This window comes from Balearica regulorum, chromosome 1, assembly GCF_011004875.1.
Source record: "Balearica regulorum gibbericeps isolate bBalReg1 chromosome 1, bBalReg1.pri, whole genome shotgun sequence".
Classification (NCBI taxonomy): domain Eukaryota; kingdom Metazoa; phylum Chordata; class Aves; order Gruiformes; family Gruidae; genus Balearica; species Balearica regulorum.
The window spans coordinates 138,015,203-138,031,493 of record NC_046184.1 but is presented as its reverse complement, the minus strand read 5'-3'; the positions used below and the strand labels follow the sequence as shown (position 1 = coordinate 138,031,493).

General features: G+C 46.4%; 1 protein-coding gene across 3 annotated transcripts in view; it reads left to right on the top strand.

The window, feature by feature from the left end:
* Positions 1-13,347: 13,347 nt before the first annotated feature.
* SHROOM2 (shroom family member 2) overlaps positions 13,348-16,291 on the top strand; it is a 132,991-nt gene continuing 130,047 nt past the window's right edge. The window contains exon 1 of one of the 3 annotated variants that reach the window (XM_075776602.1): positions 13,348-14,328. In XM_075776602.1, coding sequence (XP_075632717.1) covers positions 14,116-14,328 — 213 coding nt within the window. In that variant the 5' untranslated portion in view covers positions 13,348-14,115. The remainder of the gene's footprint in view (positions 14,329-16,291) is intronic. The other 2 variants (XM_075776609.1, XM_075776617.1) reach the window with 2 other exon arrangements.

The window sequence follows — 16,291 nt, the reverse complement described above, 5'->3', positions numbered from 1 at the left end:
CTTTGGAAGAAACTATAAGATACATCCTTCCCATAATTATCAGTACTAATTTTTAAAGCTAATTTTTAACTGGCATTTCACTTAATGCATAACTGAAATGAACGGCGAAATTTACACCCTATTATTTCTATTATTTCAACTTTTCTGCAAATTTAGCCAGGGACATTGGAACAATAGTGATAGTCGAAGTGTAACATCTGTCATGATTATAACAGCTAGTGTTATAATGAACTGGAAGAAAAACAGAGGTATCTCTTCCTTTCCCTCAGTGATTTGAATATAATTATAGAGTTGTAAATTATTAATTTACATTTAAGGATGGTGAACATTAATTTAAAAGGATGAGAATGAATGTGTCTCCTTTGCATAAAAATAGTAACGTTTGAGTTCTTTTTGTTTTCTTTAAGAATGAAAACATAAATACATGAAATGAGTGTGCATTTGAACAGCTCAGCAATTGTGTGTATTTGACTGATGCAACTGCATTACACATATTTTATTGACTTCTTATATACCTTCTCCAGGGAAATGTTATCCTGCCTGACTTTTGTGAAGAAACGTACAAAAATGAGTTATTGAAACTGTGTCTATCATGCATTTAAATTAGTGAAAAAGGTTTATATGGATGAAGTACAAAATAACTGAGTAGAAAAATGAATCCATAAACTGGAGAAAACAATTTTTGCTTAGGGATTTGAAGAACAAAATCCTTGCTTCTCTATGCCAATGCTTAGCATATTACAGTCTTAGAGACAAGACCCCCATTAAGAGAGATTTTGTGGCCACCCGCATCTGCAGGTCTTGAGGGAACTGGCGGATAAAGTGGCCAGGCCACTTTCCATCATATTTGAGAAGTCCTGGCAGTCCGGTGAAGTTCCCACCGACTGGAAAAGGGGAAACATAACCCCCATTTTTAAGAAGGGAGAAAAGGAAGACCCAGGGAACTACAGGCCGGTCAGTCTCACCTCCGTGCCTGGCAAGATCATGGAGCAGACCCTCCGGGAGACTATGCTCAGGCACATGGAAAAAAAGGAGGTGATTGGTGACAGCCAACACGGCTTCACTAAGGGCAAATTGTCCCTGACAAACTTGGTGGCCTTCTATGATGGGGTTACAGCGTCGGTGGATAAGGGAAGGGCAACTGACATCATATACCTGGAGTTGTGCAAGGCATTTGACATTGTCCCACATGACATCCTTGTCTCTAAACTGGAGAGACATGGATTCGATGGATGGACCACGCGGTGGATAAGGAATTGGCTGGATGGTGGCACTCAAAGAGTTGTGGTCAATGGCTCAATGTCCACGTGGAGAACAGTGACGAGTGGTGTTCCTCAGGGGTCGGTACTGGGACCGGCACTGTTTAACATCTTTGTCGGCGACATGGACAGTGGGATCGAGTGCACCCTCAGCAAGTTTGCTGATGACACCAAGCTGTGTGGTGTGGTCGACATGCTGGAGGGAAGGGATGCCATCCAGAGGGACCTTGGCAGGGTGGAGAAGTGGGTCCATGAGAACCGCATGAAGTTCAACAAGGCCAAGTGAAAGGTCCTGCACGTGGGTCGGCATAACCCCAAGCACGACTATAGGCTGGGCGAGGAATGGATTGAAAGCAGCCCTGAGGAGAAGGACTTGGGGGTTCTGATTGATGAGAAGCTCAACATGACCCAGCAGTGTGCGCTTGCAGCCCAGAAAGCCAACCATGTCCTGGGCTGCATCAAAAGAGGTGTGACCAGCAGGTCGAGAGAGGTGATCCTGCCCCTCTACTCCACTCTTGTGAGACCCCACCTGGAGTACTGCGTCCAGCTCTGGGGGCCCCAGTACAAGAGAGAGACATGGAGCTGTTGGAGCGAGTCCAGAGGAGGGCCACAAAGCTGATCAGAGGGCTGGAGCACCTCTCCTGTGAGGACAGGCTGAGAGAGTTGGGGTTGTTCAGCCTGGAGAAGAGAAGGCTCCAGGGAGATCTAATTGCGGCTTACCAGTACCTGAAGGGGCCTACAGGAAAGATGGAGAGGGACTGTTTATAAGGGAGTGTAATGACAGGACAAGGGGTAAGGGGTTTAAGCTAAAGAAGGGTCGATTTAGATTAGATGTTAGAAAGAAATTCTTTACTGTTAGAGTGATGAGGCACTGGAACAGGTTGCCCAGAGAGGTTGTGGATGCCCCTTCCATGGAATTGTTCAAAGCCAGGTTGGATGGGGCCTTGGGCAACCTGGTCTAGTGGAGGGTGTCCCTGCCCGCAGCAGGGGGACTGGAACTAGATGATCTTTGAGGTCCCTTCCAACCCAAACCATTCTATGATTCTATGATTCTATGATTTCTGGAAAAATTCTACCATTAATCATTGTCATTGTTACATTAGTTCACAGAACAAAAAGATACCTCCCTTTCAGCATACATGTAATAGAGGGACCTTGTCCCACACCTACACAGACTACATGAGACACAGTTTGCATAGGAACTGACTAGTGAAAAAGACTGTGAAAAGAAAGAATATTATCCTCTCGGTACACAGTGATATTGAAAATTGAATCTCAATATTCATAAGTGTGCAGAGGGTACCCTGGTCTACAAAGATGTTGAATGTCTATTCTGTCATCAGTGTCCTCTATAGGTATCCTAGGCCCCACTACTTCTGCGTTCTCTTTTAGAGGTTATGTTAGTTGGTTCCATCAGGAGAAATTAGGTGGGATACTCTTATATCCTTGTTATGATTGTTAGACTGTGGGATCTTGTTAGATTATATCTCCCACCACACAGAAGTTATGTTTTCAAAGCCCACTAGCCCTAGAAAATTATCGCATAAAATCTCTATTCGCAGGCCAGTCTATGTATCAGAATATGTTACAGCACTAATTTCAAAGCTCTTACAATGCAAGAAGTCTCCAAGGGTCTGTTAATTTATTTGCTAAAAATGTCAGTGTACCATGGCCAGTTCAATGGTCTTGTTGAACGCTGTCACCAAGTATTGAAGGAATTCTGACAAAGTGTGCAATCACCACAGGGACCAGCTGATGGTCCCCTTTGAAATCCCATGAGCATCACTGGGTTTCTTCACTCTCCAGTAGCTACATGGCTAGCCCTCAACCCTGCAGCATCTTGGGACGGGTGAAAGAAAGTTGCAACCTTCAGCTCCACAAATTGTTGTCTGCTGGTTTCAGAAATGAGAAGAAAGTTCAAAAGCATGCCTTAGCTGGCTCAGGGAATCAAGAAGAAACTCAGTAATAACAGCAGAAACATTATAGTAGAAGGAGCGCTTAAGATCCACTCTTTTGAATTTTTCTGTTCTTCAAGACTGAAGATCATGACTTCATTGTCAGAGGTGGACTTCACAGTCCAGGGTGGACAAAGTAATGAGACTAATCCCTGAGCATCCAAAGCAGTTTACTGTGTATACTCTTGGGGCGAACAATATGGCCTCACTATATATTTACAGCTTGGCTACCTCAGCTACTTCAATTAGTCAACTTCCAGGGAGCATGACTCCAAGAAATTGATTGGTCCTAAAACTGCTTCAGAAAATGCAGTGTTCTGAAAGAAATCCTCTGTGTACCTTTAATACTACATAATTCAGACTTTCAAAAGAAATTAACCTTTGGGGTTGTAATAGGATCTGTGTTATCACAGAAGATGGACTATACAACCACCCCCACCCCAAAACTGTTTTCTCAGGATGTTACTAACAACGCCCCTCTGACATGGGTACACTCTATGCTGTAGACAAAATTCAGGCTAGCAAAGCAGTACTTCCCACAGCAGCCTTTTCCTTTCTAACACAAGCCAGAAAATATAATCTCAATGTTAGCACTTTTTTTCATTTGTATGACTTGGTAGGATTCCCTCAAACTTCCCATCAACTGCTAACTGTTGTGTCTTCTGAGAGAGGAGACCACATCTTCAATTTCAGTATAAAGGGGCATAGCACTCTATGGGGAGGCGGCACACACAGAAGGAACTTCTGCCCCCCGTGGACTCCTGGGCATGCTCAAACCAGCCTTATATCAGCCATAATATCACCAAATTCACATAATATCACAGGTCTGACACTGCTGGACCATAATCTCTTGTGTATACCTGATGCTTTAGGGTAAACTGCTACAGCACTGCAAAAAATCAAGAACATTTACTTCATGCTGCATGCATGATTAGATGGACTCTCACAAGATGCTACATCCTACAACCTCAACCTGGACACGGTTCGTGTTCTGTGTAACCAAGCTGAGAGTAGAAAGGTCATTTGTAATGAAGGAATTGTGCCTATTTATAGAATGCACTGAGAGATTTACTTACACGTTGCTGATGATAGGCAGAAAAAACGGAAGGTCTGTTTGGGGTTAGCTAGTGAATGAAGACAAAGTCCAAGTGAAAAATAACAGATTACAAGGCTTTTGTCTGTTCTCTCGCATACTCTTGCTATTTATCTACCCTTTTAAAAGCCTTCACAGCATTCTCTGCAAAAAAGAGGATTTGAAACCTTCCTGTTAGCATTTGCCCTGATCATCCCTGCTCCAGTGATCATCTTCATGAAGTACAAAATTTAGATATAACATGCTGTGATGTCAAAGATTAAATGCATTAAAACCTGCTTGTTAGCCCCTGAGGCTATGTCCCTCGAGTAATTAAAATGGGCCAGTGCCTGGGTTTTGACACCTAAGGGCAAGTGGCACAGCACAGTTGGTATAGAGAATGTTATCATAGAAGGTGTGTTATCAAAGAAGATGGACAATGAAAAACACTCCCTAATGTACCACAATCAGAAATGCAGCGGCAAGAATAAACATTACAAATGATGCTTCACTGAAATGATGGAACTTCATGAAGCAAAAAAAAAAAAAAATCCCAGGTCAATTAAGCTGCAACACACAATACACATGACCAAATATAGCTATATAGTGTGTGTGTATATATGCGTATACTGTTGAACTCTCTTCCACAACTAAAAAAGGGTGGCTTCATCCGTACTGCCACACAGTAACAGTCACTGGTCCACGCTATCCCCCAAACTGTGCCCAAGCATTGCCTAGCTAGCCTGCTGACAATGAAACAGCACAGACTGTCACGTACCAGCGCTCCAACCTGTGTGCTCTGGCTCTGCTTTCTGGTTTCTTTGTAAAGTGGTAGTCTGAGGTGTTCTAATACCATTTGACAAAGGGCCCTAATGCAGGAACTCAAGAGGAATGGGTAGGCAGATACCAGTGACTATGGCCCAAGGCATGACTTAACTTGTGCCTGAATTTGACTGCCAGCTGAAAACCCCGACCCTGGGGAAAACTGGTTACCTATTCACTCCTCCTGTTATGCCATATGTTGGCTTCCGACTCTGCAACCACATGAGGAGTTGCTATTGCCCTTTTCTTTGACTTTAAATCTCGTTATCATGCAAAATCAGAAAAATGATAAAGCCTGAAGTGGGTTATGGATTACAAGAGTCTGTGTTGGGCTCATCTCCTTTTTCTCTCTCCATAGGTCTAATAGGTCTCAAGATCTGAGCCAAGAATATTATTGTCAGCAAATCACGGGCTTTTTTCTCTTGGTCACTCACAGCCACAGTTTGTTCTGCAGTGAGTGCTCTCACCCTCAGAAAATTGCTCACAAAGTATATGTGATGTTGTGAGAATATGTAAGAATTGAACAAAGTTTGAATCAAAAACTTCAAGGGGATAGAAATACCAGAATATCATATGAAATGCTATTCTTTCACAAATTTCAGCTTTATAAAAAGCCCTAGATAAAAAACACAGGAGCATCTTTTTTTTTTTTTCTTTTTTTTTGGTCCTAAAGAACTGAAGTCATCAACATATATTTGAGTATTTACCTGAAAGGTTGAGAACTTCTAAGGGTTTCTCCAGCACTAATTATGTGCTGATGAAGCCTTATTTGCAATACAAGAGAAACAAGACACACTTGGGAAAGGATTTTTAAGTGCCTAAATCACACGGGAGACATCCTGCTGGAGTTTTTCAACATGGTATTTTTCTTTCTGGGAAAACAGGTAATTTGTTGAAATCAAAGTGTTTTGCAGAGAGTGTGATTGTACTGAATCCATCAGAAGAAACATGGCGGGTTGCCAAAGTAAACCCTCCTGGTTCCCAGCTATGCCTGGATGTCTGTCTGTTGGGCTGCTACCCAACCTGTTTCTCCAGGTTCTCAGGACTTTCAGACTCCACAATAAACTGTCAGCAGCTTGCCAAACCTTGAATTACCTGATCAAAAAATCCATCCACTTCTGCTACAGGAACTTCTTATCACTATTTCAGTTGTTTTGGTCTTTGTGATGGTTATTTTCAAAGACACTAGAGTTTCAAACAGGAAGGAGCTGGAAGCCACTGTGCAGCTAGAAAGCTACAATCTAATCACTGTCACTGAAACGTGGTGGGATGAGTTGCATGACTGGAGGGCTGCAATCGATGGCTACAGACTGTTCAGAAGGAACAGGCAAGGAAGGGGGACGGGAGTTGCCCTCTATGTAAAAAAAAAAAAAAGGACTGATGGCACAGAGCTGTCTTAGAAAAGCAGCAATGAAAGGGTTCAGGGTTTATGGGTAAAAATTAGGGACCAAGTCAACAAAAGAAACCTCATGGCTGGCTTCAGGCTGCCCGATGAAAGGGAGCCTGTTGACAAAGCTGTGTTACTTCAGCTACAGGAAGCATCACGCTCCCAGGCTCTGATCCTGCCAGGGGACTTCAGTCACTCTGACATCTGCTGGAAAAGCAGCACAGCAAGCTGTAAGCAGTCCAGGAGACTCCTGGCGTGCACCGAGGACAATTTCTTCATCTAGGTGATAGCCCAACCAGAAGAGAAGTGTTACTAGACCTGTTGCTTACCAACATGGATGAACTAATTAAGAGACGTCAAGCTTGGTGGCAGCCTGGGTTGCAATGATCATGTTCTGGTGGGATTCACATTCTTGAGGGATATGGAGCAGGTGAAGAGTAGAGTCAGGATGCTGAATTTTAGGAGAGTAACTTTCAGTTGTTTTAAGAAATTAGTGGATGGGACCCGCTGGGAAACTACCTTCAGGGGCAAAGAAGCTGAACAGAGCTGGCAGCTCTTTAAGGACATTTTTCTTAGAGCACAACAGCTCTTGATTCCCACATGTAAGAAATCAGGCAAGGAAGGCAGGAGACTGGCATGGCTCAGTAAGGACCTTCTGGTCCAACTAAAGTGTAAGAAGGAAATGCACAGGCAGTGGAATCAGGGACGTGTATCCTGTGGAGAATATAAGGATGTTGCCTGAATGAGTAGGGATGGGATTAGGAAAGCTAAGGCACAGTTGGAGCTGAATTTTGTGAGGGATGTGAAGAATAATAATAAGGGCTTCTACAGGTATGTTGGCCAGAAAAGGAAGATTAAAGAAAATGTACTCCCCTCGCCACCCCCCAAACCCCCCTCCAATAAATAACACAGGAGAGTTCGTGACAACTGACATGGAGAAGGCTGAGGTACTCAATGACTCTTTTGTCTCATTTTTCAGTGGTAATCCCTCCTCCCATACCTCTCAAGACCCTGAACCTCAAAGCAAGGACAGGAGAAATGAAGTCCCTCCCATTGTATGAGAAGGTCAGGTTTGAGAACATCTGAGCAACCTGAACATACCTAAGTCATAGATCATAGATCATAGACTGGTCTGGGTTGGAAGGGACCTTAAAGACCATCTAGTTCCAACCCCCCTGCCATGGGCAGGGACACCCTCCACTAGACCAGGTTGCCCAAAGTCCCATCCAACCTGGCCTTGAACACTTCCAGGGAGCGGGCATCCACAACTTCTCTGGTCAACACATTCCAGTGTCTTGCCACCCTCATGGTTAAGAATTTCTTCTTAATATCTAACCTAAATCTCTCCTCTTTCAGTTTAAAACCATTACCCCTCATCCTATCACTACAGTCCCCAGTAAAGAATCCCATCCCATCTTTCCTGTAGGCTCCCTTTAAGTACTGGAAGGTCACAATAAGATCTCCCCATTTGTTCCCCAGGCTGAACAACCCCAACTCTCTCAGCCTGTCTTCACAGGAGAGGTGCTCCAACCCACAACATTCTTACCCCTAAACTGGAGAGATATGGGTTTGATGGATGAACTGTTAGATTGATAAAGAATTGGCTGTATGACCACATCCAAAGAGTTACAGGCAATGGCTCAATATCCAAGTAGAAACCAGTAATGAGTGGTGTCCCTCAAGGCTCTATATTGGGACCAAGACCATTTAATATCTTCATCAATTGCATAGACAATAGGATTGAGTGCACCCTCAGCAAGTTTGCAGACAACACCAAGCTGAGTGGTGCAGTTAGTTCACTTGAGGGAAGTGATGCCATCCAGAGTGACCTTGACAGGCCTGAGGAGTGGGACTGTGTGAACCTCATGAAGTTCAACAAGGCCAAGTGCAAGGTCCTACAACCAGGGTGGGGCAACGTCCAGTATCAATACAGACTGAGTGATGAAGGGATTGAAAGCAGCCCTGTGGAAAAGGACTTGGGGATTCTGGTGGATGAAAAATTGGACATGACCCAGCAATGTGCACTTGCAGCCCAGAAAGCCAACTGTATCCTGCATAAGCAGAAGTGTGCCCAGCAGGCTGAGGGAGGTGATTCTCCCCCTCTACTCTGCTCTTGTGAGACCCCACCTGGGGTACTGCGTCCAGCTCTGGGGTCCTCAGTACAAGGACATGGACCTGTTGGATCGAGTTCAGAGGAGGGCCACAAAGATGATCAGAGGGCTGGAGCACCTCTCCTATGAAGACAGGCGGAGAGAGTTGGGGTTGTTCAGCCTGGAGAAGAGAAGGCTCCGGGGAGACCTTATAGCAGCCTTCCAGTACCTATAGGTAGCTTCTAAGATGGAGAGAGATTTTTTACTAAGGCCTGTAGTGGCAGGACAAGGAGCAATAGTTTTAAACTGACAGGTGGTTGATTTAAATTGGGCCTAAGGAAGAAATTCTTTACTGTGAGGGTGGCGAGACACAGGAACAGGCTGCCCAGAGAAATTGTGCATCATTGGAAGTCTTCAAGGTCAGGTTAGATGGGGCTTTGAGCAACCTGATCTAGTGAAAGATGTCCCTGACACTGGGACATTGGACTACATGATCTTTAGAGGTCCTTTCCAACCCAAACCATTCTATGTTTCTATGTTTCACTGTATGTTTTGCCAAATGTTCCATAAACACCACATAGGATAACTTTTGCTCCACATACAACATGTGCATGCATGCTCTACAGATTTCAACAGTAATATTACAGATTGCTGTGCCAGTGGAATTGAGGTCTATAGAGAGCTCTCTGGGAACAAGATAGGCAAGTCCATAACTCTTATCTTGTAATCCATTTTCCCCCTGAGTTCTGGCAGTATTCTCACTGGATTCACAGTATTGTCACAAAACTCTAGCCTTCAGAAAAGGGGTTTTTGAATCTTTTAATCTTCACTGTAGAGATCACACTATACATACATGTTCTATCTATCAACATTTCTTCCATCACTGGTGAGTAAAGTGATATTTCTTCAGCAACTGTGGCAGCTGATTACATAGAAGCTGTGTTAGTACAATTATTAAATAGCTAGGTCATTCTGGCAAATGCCACTGAGGACGTATGCGAGTATCCTCTTTGCCAGAGGTTGCAACCCCTGTAACTGAGCTGACAGAGCAGAACATGTGCCATGGATCAGCTGCTCCGTTTCATAGCCCAGCATCTTAACTGAAATTGTCAATGAAACATGCATGCCCCTGGGCATCAATTTTTTACTTCAAATGGCTGAGGCAGAGGCACTTTGTCTCTTCACCAAGCTGTGATGTTTGGTGGTTAGCTCCAGGAAAGGAGTGGTAACGAGCAGTGGGAGGTTGTAAAGGCTTAACTCACCTCAGTTCTTTACTCCATGACTATGAGTCAGAAGCCTCTACTTGTTTCAAATTTCTCAGCTACTGGGGAAAAAAAAAAAAGCCCTGCTGGCATTGCAAGGTCCAGCACAATGAAAGCTCTCAAGACTGAAAGTAAAACATCCTATTCTAGAGTCATCTTGCAGGTATCCTGGCGCAACTCCACGCAGGGTGTCTTAAGCAAAAGATACGTGGTGTATAGCCACAAAGGTGAAACAGGCTGTGCCTCAACAGCACACTGAGCCTGATGGTGCTTAAAAAAAATCCTGCCATAGAGGAAGTTATTCAGAGTTTTGGTAATGTCAATGACTAAGCAGGGAACAGGTATGCAATCTGTGCAATAGAAAGAATGAAGGTCAAGTAAATTCTGTAGAACAAAATTTCACTTGGAATTGTTAATTAAGCTTCCAGTACCAAGGTGGGAAGACAGAGTAAGTCCTGTGGAGGGAGCCTGGGTTACTGCAGAAAGCTTTTGTTGTTATGGGGCAGGGACTCGCAAACTGGGTTTGTGGGAACCATCCCCTAATGAAGTCTGATTGCTCCTTTGGCACAGCAGGAGGAGGTGTTTGGGTAACTTTTGTGTACCACTGTAAAGTATCTTTGATAATATCAACAACACATGTTATTATAGAAGGGAATATCTCTTATACCACATTGGTCATAGCTGCATCATTCTCTGTCCTTAGTGTGAAAAAGCCTTTTGCTTCCTTTGATACATTCATGGCACTCTGATGTATCTTACCATGCATTTCTACCTTGTATTGCTAACTTTTGTACGCTCAGACATTTGACAAGTGAAACAAGATGTATGGGACAAAGCTGGGGGTTTTGTCACTGAGGGTTTTGTTACAGAAATAGTTATTTGTTTTTGTATCACACAAAAGTAATATTTTAGAATACATTTACTAAATCCTTTGTTCTTTATGACTGTCCAAAACCTTATGAAGGCTGGCAGAAGCTGCAGAAATTCAAGTAATAAAAATATCACAATATTTTAAGAAGAGCATGAGTACAAGCCTCCAACTGGGTTGCGAACAAGCTTCAAATCCCACAGAGAGGGAGGATATAAAAGATGTGAAGAAAAATTTGACCAAAATATGACAAAAGAGAATTCCTGGCTTGCTTTGGTCTGGCAAAACTTACATGCATGAGGAACTTTACATAGTGGTTTCTCAGTTTTCTGTTGGTAACATTAAAGGAGAAAAGATAAAAAAGTGTCAAAATAAAACTTCAAAATAAAGAAGTCTGATTTCTGAACTTTCAGACACAGGCTGAAGATCTGCTTGACAACTGTGTCAGACCATCAGGCTCTAAGCAAGCATTAGCCAGAAAATCATTCTTTACTGAGGTCTCTCTTAATATGGTACATGAAAACTTTCAGATATTATTTCTTAAAGCATTTGCTTTCCCAAGAGCTACACGTGCACATCTTCCACTGATGGAATAACACTAGCAGAGTTCGATGGTTTTCATTTGGCTTCCTTAGCGTAGATGTCAGTTCCTGGCTCTAGATATTCCAGTTTTAAAATCTGTGCTCAGATTTCTGTATCATTCTTCAGTCCTGATTTATAAGACCAAATCAAAAAGCCAGAACAGGAATGTAAATCTTTAATTTGTTACGGACAAAAAAAAGTTCTGAGATGAAGAAGAATGAATGTTTGGCAGTTGAAAAAGAGGGGATACAAACAGAGAAGACATTTCTGGAATCACAATTTGCTTTTCTCATTTATGATGTAAGCTATTTTATTTCCATTTCATTCATTGTGCATACCTGGGGATACACTAGAGTTCAAATTGTTATTCTGGATCTTTCTTCCACCATTATGCTTACAAACAACAAACTTGTATACTGCAGGTCTTTAAAACTTCTAGCTATAGGTTACTGAGTATACATTGTTGAGCAGACAACCTTGTATGTGTTATGCAAACACAACTGAAGACTTCTGTCTCCTTGGCATCTGAGACAAACATGGAGAGAATGAATTTCCCTTTACCTATGTTTTTGTTTTGCCTTTTTTTTTTAATTATTTGTCTTATAAACAGCACTTGTCTATGAGGTAGAAAAGAATCAGAGAAGAAATCTGACTGAGAATCTGCAAGTCGTTTGAGGCCTTACATAATTTGAGGCAATACATAGGATTGGTGTAAGGTTTGGATTTAGCAGGATCCTCACAGAAGTATGCATAAGTTGGTGCCATTTGGGTCCCCGCTTCCGTGGTTCCAACTGAGGGAACAACACTCATCCTCATCAAATATTTTTCTATCTCTAGATGTCCTTCAATCTGCTACTGTGACTGATGACCTCAGATGCTCTCAATCCCGAAACCAAAGTTTTCTTTGGGTATTAGAGACATGTACTGTAGGTAATGTTGAAGATATTATATAAACGAATTGCTGCCTTTAGAGGAAGGCAAGAGAATCTTCTGAGGAATAAATCAGCTGAACCAGGATTTAGAGGGTCAGACTATGTAAGGATAATGGCCACTTTCAGAAGGAAAATATGTGAACTGTCACTTATATATAAAACTTGAAATCCCATTGCATATACCAGGCACCTCCCTGAAACTGTCAAATGTGGAAGCATCTTGAGCTTCACTAGTCTTTTAGAAACTAAAAGACAGATTTCCCCATTTCTTAGATCAAGCAGTACTTCACCTGCTTGGCAGTGAAAGCAAAGGAGGGCTGTGTGCTGGTACTCCTACTCCAGGCCAAGTCTGGTCCTGGAACTTAAGCCACTGAAACTTTCCATAAAGCAATGCAATTAAGCTGAGAGAATGAAATCCAGCAAGAAATCAGCATTTCACTCCCAGCCCCACCACTAACTCAGTGAAGATATTGGGCAACCCCAAACCCTGCGTTTATTTCCCATCCATAAAATAAGATTTGCCTTAAGACCAGCACTTCTAGTCCTGCCTCACACTCCTCCATCAAACTTTTTTAATGGTCTTTTTGTAGCTGAACTTATGTTTGGGACTGTCTGTGCAGCCAAATCGTTTTCCATTTGGGTTTTTTTGGGTTTTGGTTTTTTTTTTTGCTTTGGGCTTCACCTGCCCTTACCACCGTTCCGTCCCGCCGCCAAGCCCGGCCTGGCCCTGTCGCGTTTCTGACCTCTGAGTCCTCCCGGGGCCGGGGCCGGGTCTCACCTCACCTCAGCCCGGCCCCGCCTCGCCCCCGGCTGCCGCTAGAGGGTCTGGGAAGCAGAGCGAGGCGGGCGGGCCTGGCTCGGCACACGCTGCGGCCTCTCCCGCCCCACAGGTGGTGCGCGCGGTACGGGGCGGGGGGAGCGGCCAGGCGCAAGCACCTCCCTCGGCTCCCGCCACGGCTGCCCCCTGACCTGCCCTCCATGTTGCCCGGCTTCCTCCCGCCCCGTCGCCCCCACCATTTAACCCTCCCCCTCCTGGCCACCCTCCTCAAGCACCGCGGCGAGGCGGGAAGAGCCGCCCCTCGTTTCTCCCCCGCTCCCCGGCCGGCGCGGCCGCCCCGCCGCCTGGCACCGCGAGGGCGGAGCGTCCCTGGCCGGGGGCAGGCCGCAGCCGCTGGCTGCCCCTTCCCCTCGCCCCCCTTCCCCCTCTCCCGCTGCCGTGGGGCCAGAGTGGCGCGGCCGCCCTCCACCTGCTCGCCGCTTTTGTTTGGGGACGAGGGGGGCGAAGGAGAGGCGCGGCCGTCTCCGCGTGTGGCGGGGCGGGGAGCGACACGTCCCCGGCCCCGGGGTGACTCGGGGCTCACGGACCTTCTTGTTGCCGCCTTTGTCTGGCTGCTGGCCCGGGGCTGCTCTCCTCTTCGCCCTCCTCCTCGCCCGGGAGGACCGCGCTGCAGGGCTGCCCGCTTTTGGGGAGGGGCGAGCGGCTTCCCCGTTGGGGAAGCCTGCGGTGGAAAGCGGGTTTCGTCCTCTTTTTCGGGGCGAGAGGGAGGGAGACGGGGGCGCCTCGCCCCGCCGCGCTCCTCCTGGCGTCCCGCGTTGCTCGGCGGCGTTTGCCCCGCCGCTAAGTTGCCACAAGTTGGAGCCGCCCCCCCGCCGCCGGGTTCTGGCCTCGGCGTGAGACAATACCGCGGGCTGCGGCGGAGGAGGAGGAGGGGGCGGGCGGGAGCAGCCCTCTCTCGCTGCCGATGGGGCCGGGCTGGACGGCGCTGCGGGGCGGGTAGGTGGCTCCACGGGCTGCTGCCGGCTGGCGCGCACCGGGGAGCGGCCGGCAGAGGCAGGCGAGCCCCGTCCCCAGCCCCGACGGGCGCCGCTGGCGGCGCGGGGGTTCCATGGAGGACGTGGGGCTGCGGAGCGGGCGGGAGCGACTGGCCGGCGGCGACCCGCGGCTCGGTGCCGTGCTGGTGGAACCGGTGGTGGTGATGGTGGAGCAGCGGGCAGCGGAAAGCTACAAGCTGGTGGAGGTGCTGCTGACCGGCGGGGCCCCCTGGGGCTTCACCCTGAAGGGCGGACGAGAGCACGGGGAGCCCCTCATCATCACCAAGGTGAGAGGCACCGAGGGGGCAGGGGTGGTGGGTCCGCCCGGCTCCATTTTGGTGTGCCCGCGGTTGTGACAGCCCGGTGGTGGCAGCGGGCCCGGCCGCGCCGCCTGCCCACAACCCGGGGCGCACCGCGGGGCTGGGCGGCTGCGGCGGCGGCGCCGGCCCCAGCGCAGGTGCCGCCGGCCCGGCCTCCTGACGGCGGGTGCTCTGAGAGCCCTGCGAGGCCGTTAGCGCCCGGGGAGCGGGTGGCTGTGGGTGCTGGGGCAGGCGCCGCCGGCACGGGGTGCATCCGGGCAACAGGTTGTTGGCCGCCGTCAGCCTGGCGGCTCCGACCTGCTCTTTCTGGTCGCTCTTACTCCCCGACACAAACCCCGCGCAGTGGTTGCGGGCGCTGGTAAGTGGCTGGGGGATCGCGCTGCTGCCGGCTGAGCCCGAGACCCTGTGCTGGGCCCTGGCCTGCCTCCCTCCTGGCGCAGCGGGGCATGGAGGCTGAGACTCCCGGCTCTGAGGCTGAGTTTTCTCCGCTGCTGTTCCACTTGCGAATTCAAAATAATTAGAGTAATCTTTTATATCACCTTCTGTAAACGAAGAGTCTTGTGGATAGTGACCAAATCCGTGCTCTGAAGATGGAGAGGAGGCTCCTGGAGATATATATAGATATATGCACTTTCTGGTTGCTTTTTTTCTCTTTTTTTTTTTTTTTTATATATAGTACAGCTTTAATCTCAGTGTATTGGGCATGAATTAAAGAAATACATCGTGTTTTCTGGAAAATGTTTTTCATCTGGGTGTGTTTTGACTTAACCCCTATCCCAAATAACTGTTAGTTTTGCTGTTAAGACAGTTTTCATGTTGCACAGTGAAAACACGTTAAAATAGATCCATATGTAGTTGGGGGAAAAAAAATCTACATTAGCAAAGCACATTTTGATCAAGATCTGTAGGAAAGATATATCTGCTTTGTCTACAGGTCCTGTGGATTCTGCCTGTTCCCATTTTATAAGTGCACAGAGAGTATCAGAGGTCAACCAGACCTGTTTTATCCACAGGAGAAGTTCTTCTAGTCTTATTTTTCAGTTGGTTTTATTGTGAGTTGTCCAGTTGGTTTCCTTCGCCCACCTTTGAAACAACTGCATGATGCACTTTCCAAGTTAGGACTTTTGAAATCATCTTTTTTTCTAGATCTCTTCCCTACTGCTGCTTTTTCAAGAAATAGCAGTCAGTGTCAGAAGATGTATGTGCTGAAAAATGATTGTATGTCTGTTGGCCTCTTATCAGTGTCCTGGATTACAAAATATCAAACCTGGGAGCATTTGAGGAAAGGAGAAAAGAGGTACTTACTATGTATGTACTAGCTATCAAGTGCCAAATCAAATAATTCCACCTTTCTGGTAGTGGCTAATAAGGGCTACATCTAAAGACTGATCAGTGATATTTATTCATAATGTTACCTAGGTGTTAAGTAACAGGCTTAAGTATTTGTGGCATGAGGATGTGGCTGTGGTATGTGGAGGGAAGTCTGGGGATGGGAACCTTGTAAACTGGGCCTGTTGCAAAGGAATAATTAAGTGGAACCACAGCATTGATACCTCCTGAAACCATGCTGCTGCGTGGAAGAGAAATCTGGGTCCATTGGAGCTCACCTAGGAAGAAGAGATGACCTGGATCTTTGGGTCTGAATTTTGGAGCGTATTTTCATTTGCTGTTGTTGGATGCAAGTGGATAGAACTAGTTTTGAAACCAGGGACCAGAGCTCATGTCCCCAGGACTACAGTTCTTCAGCTGCAAAATCATAGAATGGTTTGGGTTGGAAGGGACCTCAAAGATCATCTAGTTTCAATCCCATTCTTCCTCTTCGTTTGGCCCACACATCTTGGTGGTGTTTGTTGTTTTTCTGTGCTGCTTGTAGTGGAGGAAAGCTACTGGGAAGAATAATTTAATACCAGGTGGTTAAAACAGTCCCTCC